Source organism: Phodopus roborovskii, unplaced genomic scaffold (genome assembly GCF_943737965.1).
Source record: "Phodopus roborovskii unplaced genomic scaffold, PHOROB, whole genome shotgun sequence".
Taxonomy (NCBI): Eukaryota; Metazoa; Chordata; class Mammalia; order Rodentia; family Cricetidae; genus Phodopus; species Phodopus roborovskii.
The window spans coordinates 15,441,134-15,452,267 of NW_026126480.1; the positions used below are offsets into that span (position 1 = coordinate 15,441,134).

The window sequence follows — 11,134 nt, forward strand, 5'->3', positions numbered from 1 at the left end:
AGAATGTTAATCTTCATGAGTAGAATATACTAATGGGAGGGTGGTGGGGCTATAGAGCCGTGGACAAGAAAGGCTCAGATAAGTGGACAAAAGGTTGGAGAATGGGCTACTTGCAGATACCCAGAGAAAATATATCTATTTTGGAAGGAATGGACCACCATTTCAGAACAGAGCAAGGAAGAAGTTATAATTACATTTGTGAAAGTTGTGTTTGGCCAGGTTTAGTTACTCTGTCCGTCTTCTGTGTAGAAAACAGGATGGAGTGAGGCGAAGTCAGGAGCTAGAAAGACAAGTAAAACCATCACAGAATGTCAGTTCAGGAAAAAAAGTAAAAAGAGAAGATTTAAGCTTCAAAAATAGTGATATTGGGACATGCTTATGCAACAAGATAGAAAGGGGAAAATTGTGAATATTTACACCTGTATTACCAGGAATAACTCTGACAGTATTCTTTAACATAAAATTTACAAACACCAACTAGTTACTAGTTCTCAAATCTTTAAACTGAAGTATATCATTGACATGTGTTGAGTGGTACCTGCAAAAAGATATGCATATATCCTAATCCCAGGAACCTGTGAATATTTTCTAATTTGGAAAAGGGATGTTTGCAGATATAATTACAACTCTTGAGATGAAGAGTCTCCTTGGTTATTTGGCAGGCTGTAAAGCCAACAGTGTCAATTTGATTAGATTAAGAAATACCCCTGAAGTGGGCTGGGAAGATGGCTCAGTGGGAAAAGGACATTTTACAAAACAAGAAGGCCTGAGTTTCGATCCCCAGTACCCATACAAAAATCCAAGTTGGGAGTGCATATCTGAAGTCCCAGTGCTAGGAAGGTAAAGGTAGGATAATGGGGGTTTAGTGGCTGCCTGTCTAGCTCAAATAGAGAGCACTGGGTTCAGTAATAGACACTGCCTCAAAAAATAAGATGGCAAGTGACTGAGGAAAACACTTAATGTTAATTAAATTCTGCTCTATACTTAATCTCTGGTCTACACACAACAAAAAACATACCCCAGAGCATTGTGGTGCTTTGAATAAAAATGGCCCACATAAGCTTTGCATTTGAAAGCTTAATCATCAGGGTATTTGAAAGGATTATAAGGATTAGGAGGTATGGTCTTCTTGGAGGAAATGTGTCACAGCAGGTGGACTTTGGGGTTTTAAAAGCCCATGCCAGGCCATGCCTCTCTCTGTGCCTGAGAATAAGACTGTAGCTCTCATCTACTGCTCTGGTGCCTGTCTGCAGGCTGCCATGCTGCCCACCCCCAGCCATGCTGATGATAATGAACTAAACCTCTCAAACTGTAAGCAAGCCCCCAATTAAATGCTTTCTTTTATGAGTTGCTATGGTCATAGTTCTCTTCACAGCAATAGAATATTGACTAAGACAGGCAACCAACAAGGCACACTTTGGGATACATATGTTTTCTTAGTCATTGTTCTACTGAGATATGACTCAGGACTTATGGGCACTTGGTGTCTTTCTGGAGTTCCTAAGTTTAGTTCCCAGCATCCACACTGGGCAGCTCACAACCATCTGTAACTTCACTTCCTATGTATCTGATGCCTCTGGCTCCAGGACAACTTAACTCATGTACACATATCCACATGCAGGCACACATACACCTACACATAATTTAAAAATAATAAAGATTAAAAAAAAAAGTCTACCATGAGAAGTCCCTCCTATCTTGTATTGCCCTGCTGGACCAGACAATGCTCTGCTCATTCTAGGAAAGTGGTTTTTTGTCTTCTGACAACATTTCCTGACCCAGAAAGCATTTATTGAAAATTTGCTTAGTTTCTTAGTATTGCTGCTACTGTGAGGTCAGTGACATGTCTAAAACAAAGAAAGACTAATGTTTAAGATCAGCAATTTTTTTTTCAGTTCAAGTGTGAGTTTTATTTTTATATCATACATAACAAAACATTGAAATATGAGAGGGCAGTAATTTCTATTGTGATAATATAAATTTATTTATTTATATTTTTTGCAAAATAACTAGAAGTTTTAATTATAGATTTCTAGTCTCTTTTACCACTGTTATTATTACTAATTTGAAATTAATTATCCAATGATAATGTGCAAAGGAGTAGTAAGAACATTGCTTTACCTAAACGCTAAATCCCATGTCACCTCCTCTTAAGGAATCTGCTAGTGGTCTTCAAAATAACTGTGGTATGATTAATTGTCCAAGACATTTTAAACCATGAGCTTGAACAGGATATGAAAAGCAAGAGTTGTGCTAAATACCAGAGTGTCCTGCCAGTAGTGGAGCTTGGAAACGTAGCTCAAGTGACATGAAGATCTTGTTTTGTTCTTGCAAACAAGCCAAGACCACAGAAAACTGCTAACATGGTCAAATTAACACTTTATCTTCCAAGATCAGCAATTTTTTAAGATTAGCAGTCAAAAGATTCAGGAAGCAATCATCACAGAATTTTCAGGATCAGCAAACATGGTCCCTGAATCCTTCTCAGTCATCTGGTCATTTGCACACAGTCCTTCTATCTCTGAGTTGCATTCATTGTCTTGGTCCTCCACTATTCACTACCTATTCATTCATTGGGAATTTTAAAGTTGTTGTCTTATACTTATATATTTATAAATAACTGCTATTGATTTATTACAAACATTAGTAGATAGCTTATTCTGGGATGGTATATAGGTTTATGTCCCTTGTACCCTAGTAGCTTTCCCCAACTAAGAGCATCCACAACAACACAAGATGGCCATTTTCCTCTTAGCTGATCTAAGGTACACTGTACGTTTGACTGTATCATTTTCTCTCATCTATAACTTCTTTATGACAGAAAGAGAAACTCCTTCCCAATGAAAATATCTTAATGGGAATCATCTGTTAATTTTCAGAAATAAGATCTTTGGTCACATGAATTAAAGTTTGTTTTCTTCTTCTCTTTCCTTGATGTCCAATAAATTTTTTTCAACATAAGGTAACCTTTTTAGCTTGTTTCTGACTTTTGAGGTGGTACTGCCCCCATGGAATGAAATTTCAACATGAAGAATTCCAATAGCTCTGTGGGGTTCTTACCTACAACATTCATTTTGGTTGGCATCCCAGGGCTAGAGACAAAGCACATCTGGATATCCATTCCCTTCTGCCTGATGTACATCATTATCTTCCTTGGGAATGGCACCATTCTTCATGTCATCAGAACAGATGCTTCCCTGCATCAGCCCATGTATCTCTTTCTTGCCATGCTGGCATTGGCTGAGGTTGGTGTATCTGCCTCCACTTTACCAACGGTGTTAGGTATCTTCCTTTTTGACACTTCTGAGATTATCTTTGAAGCATGCCTTCTCCAAATGTTTTTCATCCACTCTTTCTCCATCATGGAGTCAGCTGTGCTGTTAGCTATGTCTGTGGACCGCTTTGTAGCCATCTACAGCCCACTACGTTATACAACTATCTTGACATTGCCTCGCATCTTTGGCACAGGAGCTGTCATTGGACTGAAAAGTGTTATACTAATGGCCCCATTGCCTATACTTTTACAAAGACTGCCCTTTTGTGGCCACAATGCCCTCTCTCATTCCTATTGCCTCCACCCTAATCTTATCCACTTACCTTGTGGGGACATTTCTATCAACAATATCTATGGACTTTTCATTGTTACCTCCACTTTTGGGCTAGATTCATTGCTCATTGTGGTATCCTATGGGCTTATACTCCATACAGTACTGGGCATAACCACAGGAGAAGGACGAAAGAAAGCACTCAACACATGTGGCTCACATGTCTGTGCTGTACTTGCTTATTACGTACCTATGATTGGCTTGTCTATGGTACATCGCTTTGCACATCATGTGTCTCCTCTGCTACAAACCATGATGGCCAATGCTTATCTTTTCTTCCCCCCTGTCATCAATCCCATTGTCTACAGCATTAAGACTAAAGAGATCCGCCGTGGCATCATCAGAATGTTGTCAAAGAAGACGCTAAGAGTTTAGTGGGAGAAGGGGGAATGTTTAGTTGGTTTCTATAGTCACATGTCATCCCAGTTTATGTTATATAACTGATATAAGCTTAAAATACAGTGTCTAGGATCTGTGGAGTTGTTCAGTGATAAAGAGTGCACAGTGCTTTCATACAGAACCAATGTTCTGTTTCTAACATGCACATTAGGCAGTTCACAACTGCTTTCAGCTCCAGGTAAAAGGGGATCAGACTCATCTAGCCTTCATAGGCACTTGTACTTCAACACACGCATACAAACACACACACACACACACACACACACACACACACCATGCTAAATATAGATAGATAGATAGATAGATAGATAGATAGATAGATAGATAAATCTTTCTTTAAAAACCCAGTGTCTAGTAGAAGGAAATTCAAGTCTGGTAATGAACTAGAATGGAATGACAAGAACATGGATTATTTGTGATGGATCAGTTCACAAAATCAGTGGTATTATATGCCATGTTGTGTGGCATGCATGCCTAGATACATTAATACATTATTTTCCAAAGTTGGGACAGAAATTTAAAAATAAACCCACCTCGTTCTTCATCACAAAAATTAAACTGCAATTTGAAAGATACCTGAGAAACCTATTGATCCTCCTACTCTAGGAAGAGAGAAAATAATAAGTATTGTATCATACTGAATCTCTGAATTCCACAGTAGATAAACTGATACTTGAGTTTCAAGGTGTTCAAAGAGATTCTGCCACATAGGCACTGACGTGTCATTTCCAGCTTCACCGAGGCCCCACATCAGGTTATCTAAAATTACAAACCTTGTGCATTATACAAGATTTTGTAGTTCTACACAGATGCAGAGAAACAAGCTTCTTCATTATGTATTTTTTTATTGTTGAATATGATTCCTCAGATACTTTAAGCAATTAAAAGAGTTTGTAAGTCAAGATATTGAAGGATGAGTATGAAGTAAATACATCCCTCTTTAATGATTCCTCACAAAGTCTCAGGTAGCAATAACATAATATTTATTCTTCAGATAAAAATCTACTGAGTCTTTATAGTAAGGTCTTGTTCATGCATATAGAACCAAGAGCTACTGTTACACTCTAGCTGGGCCAGACTTTGGAATAACAATTAACATAGCATATGTCAATGGAACAAAAGCTCAAGCACTTTGTTCTTACTATAACTCAGCCAAATAGAATGTACTGAACATATTTCTAAACCATCAAAACTGAGCAATGACAAAAGAGGCCAGGTTCCTTCACTCATAGATCACTCACTTCACTGAAAAGTTATTTTTCTCCACATATTTTTGTCTCTGCCACACTTTGTACTAGAATGAAGTTCAGAATCAATTTTAATCAAAATTTATAATATATTCATATGAGTAAACCAAATAAAAGAAGCCTTTGAATATTATGGCAGTTTGAAAGAAAATGCCCCCCAAAGGGAATGACACTATTAAGAGGTATGGCCTTGTTGAAGTAGGCATGGCCTTGTTGGAGGAAAGTACATCACTGTGGGGGTCAGGCTTTAAGGTCTTTTTTTGCTAAGCTTCCCTCAGTGTGACACTCAGACCACTTCCTGTTGCTTGTAAGCTGTAGGACTCTCAGTTACTTCACAGTGTCTGCCTGCACACTGCCATGTTCCCCACCATGATGATAATGGACTAAACCTCTGAATTTGTACGCTGCCACTTCACTTAAATGTTTTTCTTTATAGGAGTTGCCATGGTCATGGTGTCTCTTCACAGCAACAGAACTCTAAGACAAATATGAATTTGAAACATTTAAAATCATGCTTTCATGTTGCATGTTAAGGTGTGTGATGAATGACAAGGACTTCCTGTGGAAGTTATGCCTGTGACCTGACCTCCAAGTTCCCATTTCTCATGTTTGTATTCACTCAGAACTGAGAATTTATAGTTGCCTAAGAGTATAGGCTAGACTCACACCCACTTTGTGACAGCGGAACTCTGAAGAAAGCAGTGATTTAGAGTTGTAGGGAGATATCAAGCTGGCAAACCCACAGGAAGGACCTTCTCATTGACAACGAGAGAAATAAGAGAAAGGTTATTTTCTGGGCCAAGAAAATAAGAGGGAATATCTTTAGGGAAATCCAGAGAAAAGCATCCCACATTTAGAGGGATACAAAGGAGATGTTGAGAGCAGGTTGTCAAACAATGTAGTAGAAAATGAAAGTATTAGCACCTCACTTCCATTTCCAGAGTTTGCATGGTAACTATTCAACTCCCTTCCTATGGATACCCCAATATCTAAGGCTATTGAAATTTTGAGTCTCCTAACAGATACATGTCAAACATGTTTACTTTTGGTTTACATTTCAGTAATTCTATTTTATCTCTTCTAACATCAAAAAACACTTCAAGTAATTATATTTCTTTTTTATATGTGTATGTATATGCAAATTATATATTTAAGTTGTGTGATTATTGGTTATATAATTATAAAAAATAAAAGAATTTTTTATAATGAACATCTAAACCACAGCTTGCCACTGGCTGGGGAGAAATGCAGTCTAAATAAAGTTTCATAATGTCTGAGGCTATAGGTCAGTGGGTTAGTGAAGTCCTGGGTTCATAATGTCATTACCTTATAAAATGGGGGGGGGGGCGGTGGTACAAACTTATAATTCTAGCACTTGGGAGGCAGGCAAGAGAAGCAGAAATTCAGTTTCATTCTCAGCTATGGAGCAAATTTGAGACTAGTCTGTACTACACAGACCATCTAAAAATAATTAACATATAAATAAAGTTACACAAAAACTCCTAAGTCAGATATCTCTAGGTGACATTCATCACAGTCTCATCACTCTGGGGAGAGAGCCAGCCTTTCTTGGGGAGAACTCAAAACATCATATTCAAAACAGCTGTTTTATGCTGATCACTGTAAAGGGACACTCATTTGTCTCAAATACTGCTTTCCTTCAGAAACCATGTGCTGTACTCAACCTGGTTTAATATATGTATGTGTATGTCTTTTAGATCTCTCATAGCCTGTGTGTGAAAAGGTCTTGCATTTATTTTTATATCCATGTTTCATTCATTGAATTCTATTATATTGTGCTTATCAGAATCTATTTATGGGTTTTCAGGGTATCTGTTTCTATGTAATTTTATAAATAGTATTGTAGTCACAAGTTCTCACACATGGTGTGTCTACTTATATGTGGCTAACTGCATTTGTCAATGTAATTTCTGGAGATGGAATTACTGCATAAATATTTCTGTAAACTTATATATTTTATAAGTAAAGCATTGTCATTATCCTCCATAGAAGACACACCCATTTATCTGCCAACCAGTGTCTTTCAATATTCTTGGATTTTCCCAATATAACAAATATAAAGCTGTCTCTCAATTTTATTACACAATTATTTTTAACATATATGAACTATGCGAACATAATTTTTATTTTATATAAACAGTTTCTTCATGTGTAGATATAGATCCTGCTTTCCTGGGGAGGAAGTAATGTGTGTCCATGTTACACCCATTCCCTACAGGTCATTGAAAGGGGACAGCCACTTGCCTAAAAACTTATGAACCTCCCAAATGATTTGGACACCTCTCACCATCTCCAGACTACACTGGCTCTGAATTTGGTTAAAGGGTAACTTTTCTCCAACTGCAGACAGGCCTCAAAACCAGAATGAAGAGGGGACTAACAGTCATTGATACAAGCCTCTGTTAGAATATGGGTTAGACGATTGTCACATAACCTCAGAGGATCAGTACATTCCCAAATGCCAGCTTGCTCAACTGCTGATGAACACAGAATGCTCAAGAAATGTTACTGGGGACAATTCTGTTTGTTGCTACTATTTACTTTTCCTCTTTCAAGCTAGAGGACTGTATTCACTGAAGACAAACAATTTTATTTCTTGACTTCACATCTTTATAACAATCTCAAACCATCTTATCTCTGCCCAAAACTTTCTGTTACAAGCAGGCAAAATAGGAATTCATATAAATAATTTTAACACTTCAAATTTAAGCTTGGATGATGAATAAGAGCTTTTAAAAAATCGAATATAAATATGAAGTTCAAGATAATAGAATTTCTGCTTAAGGAATGAACACAACCCTTCCCTGTTAAGCATAAATACAAAATTTATCTTCTACCCTTGACCCTTATGGTAGTCCATCCTTATATAACTCCTTGGCACTAATTTTTCAGAGAGTATGCATTCCATCCAGAGCCAAATCATATGCTCTTGGGTCTGGTTACTCAGGTTTGAAGCTTCACAACATAGTATTGATACCTCTTGTGAAGAACAGAGGCTTCCTTATTCTCTCCCTTGAGGCATGAGGTCTCAGAGCACAATCTGAGCATTCTAATAAAGTCCACTCATCTTCTACATTCCAGCCTGAGATCTTCAGTCACATAAAAACCACTCGCAGACATTGGCCAAAGATCACTGAAAGAACACAATGAGTATTCAATGAGGCTGGACTACTTCCCAAATGGATAGCAATAAGAGGAGAAGCGGTAACTGAGACAGACATTACTACATATCCACGAGGAAGAAGAAAGCAGACCTGTTTCAGAGTTGTTCCATGCAGAAGTGGGGCTTGTTGCAGGGAATATTGCAGGTAGCAAACATGAAGCAGTTTGTGCAAAGATTTATCACACACTCCCACTGATGCTAAGAGTGGCACAGCTGTCCTTATTCCATGCTCCATGGAACCTGGATGTGCCATTCTGTGTCATCAGAATCTTGCCCTAGAAAGTAGCTTTCACTGGATGATAACCCTGTTCCTCTTATTTTGCCATCCTTTCTGCTCTACAGAAGTCTTATCAAATATCTCTAAAAAAGATGGCTTCTGGGAAAAAAAAGAAAGTAGAGGAAAGTAATGAACAGAAACTAGCATGCACCATCAGGAGACTGGGCATTATAGTGCCCTCTAAGTGATGGTTTGTAAGTTAAAAGCAATCTATCTGGTTGTAAAGAAATGGTTTCCTGAATCTTTGCCAGTTACTCAATCCAGATCTCAGCACACGAAGAGGTCTATCTAGAAGAAGCAGCACTAGAAAGATCATGAAGAGCTAAATAAACTATCCCACAAGAATGCAGGTATGCTGGCCTCACATGGCAGGGTTGGCAGAATTACTCAATAGATTGTAAATCAATATGCACAGCAGAGTAAGAACATCACCACATTTTACCAATACTAAGTCGAGTTCTGCCCCCTTAAGGCCTTGTGAAAGCTCTGTTTTCCCTTCAGAGCACTAGTTTTTACCCCATTTCTGCTTCATTTCCCATCATCCCTACAAGCAGGCCCACCTGTACAAGGCTAGAGAAGATTCATATTCATATCATATCCTGGTTTACCATCTTAACCCTTCCTCTATCCTTTTAGATTTCTACTCAAACTACAGAGAACCTGGTAAACAACTTTCAGCAAGATTTCCTAGATTTTTATATAACATTTTCTATCATATTCAAAACCAAGGTGTGTGTGTATAACATTTTCTATCATATTCAAAACCAAGGTGTGTGTGTGTGTGTGTGTGTGTGTGTGTGTGTGTGTGTGTGTGTGTACCACAAAGTTGAGGGGGGAATGTGAAAAGAAGGAAGGGGTAAAATGGACAATCAAGATGGTGGTGGAAAGAAAGCCAATCGCATGTTCTCCCTCATGTAAAATAACTATGGACTACTTATGAAGAAGAAAGGGACCAAGAAAGGGTTGGTATGAGGAAAAGTTGTACAAGAATGTGAACATTGAGCTCAAACTCAGAGCAATGTATGTGCGAGCCTTCATCACTGAACTGAGTCAGCTCCTTTGCACGGGCACTCAATAAACTTTAAACTCTTTTTTCTTCTGTAAACATTCTGATTGAGAATGGTGAACAGCAGTCATGTACTAGTTAACTGAGTTAAAATTATTGCATTCTAGGGCAGTGTGTTGGAAGTTTGCTGTAATTGTCTTGTTCTCCGCTGCTCTCTGCCATTCCCAGTAATGATCAACTTACCACAGAGACTAAGCTGTATTCAGCTACAATAGCATCAACAATTTTACTTGTAAGTCCACAGGGGAGGTTTTCAAAAGAAATCATTGAAGAATTTAAGGCATACTGTCTAATCAGATATAGAGGGATAGATTGTTCACTGAAAAGAGACAATGTCCGTCATCTCATAGTGTTACTTCTTGTTTGTTCGTGAAGTGTTCAGAAATTGCACAATAGGCCTGATCTCTTGGCACTCGATGGTCCATGTAGCTTGTCATCTAGTTCTGTGAGCTCACAAATTGTTCAGACTGAAATATATTCTTCTATGGATATTGCACTGACGAACCATCACAAGTGGAAATATAAAAACAGAGAAGGACCGTAAACATTTAAAAACAATATATGTGTCTACAGTCTAGAAAAAGGAAAGAGGTATAGAGTTCCAAACTCTATCCAAGAGTGTCTGAGCCAGCACAAAGTGATGAACTGCTCTGCTGGAATCAGGATGAACAGCTACAAGGAGCCACTGTATCATGGTTATTTCCTGGTTATGAGAACAATCTTGTCACTGTAGTGCTGGGGGATAGAGGCACCAACATAATTTATCTCAGATATTTTTCCTTTACATTTTGACAAATGACTGGCCACCTCTCTAGTCAGGATGGTTTTGTTTATAATATTTTCTAAGTTATGAAACATTAATAATAAGGCTATTAAAAGATATTAGTGCTCATTACTATGGCAGCTTCATGGCCTTCATCATGGTCACTTGTCTTTTGTTATGGTTTATGAACATTTTTGCTCCTTAATATTCTGTTGGTCATTCTCACTGGTGATTATAATGTCTCTATAATATTCTTATTATTCCCAAATATATGCTTACTTTTATTTTTTATGGAGCAGATTATTTAGGTTTTAAATTATATTGGCTTACAGAACAAACAAATATTTTAATCATTTTTCTTTTTCTAATTGAAAGACATCAATTTATTTTTTTATTTACTGTTTCCTATTTCTCTCCATTGTATATTGTTGTTGCTTCTGATACTATTCAAATTCTGAAATGAGTTTTCCTAGAATTGCAAACTTGGCATTTATAGACTTCTTGGGGGGGCATGGAGGTTGTAACACTCCATTATTATAAGAAATAATTAAACGGTGAGTTGTTCCTGATAAATATATTCACAGTGTTCATTC

At 37.7% G+C, this 11,134-nt stretch overlaps 1 protein-coding gene across 1 annotated transcript; it reads left to right on the top strand.

Moving 5' to 3' along the window:
• The first annotated feature begins 3,026 nt into the window (after window positions 1–3,026).
• LOC127228063 (olfactory receptor 51J1) lies at window positions 3,027–3,980 on the top strand. The gene has a single exon (XM_051192500.1). The coding sequence runs from the start codon at window positions 3,027–3,029 to the stop codon at window positions 3,978–3,980; it is 954 nt and encodes a 317-aa protein (XP_051048457.1).
• The last annotated feature ends 7,154 nt before the right edge of the window (window positions 3,981–11,134 follow it).

Bases quoted from the DNA above. Each gene is read 5' to 3' on its own strand.
- LOC127228063 (XM_051192500.1), top strand. From the start codon at position 3,027: ATGAAGAATTCCAATAGCTCTGTGGGGTTCTTACCTACAACATTCATT.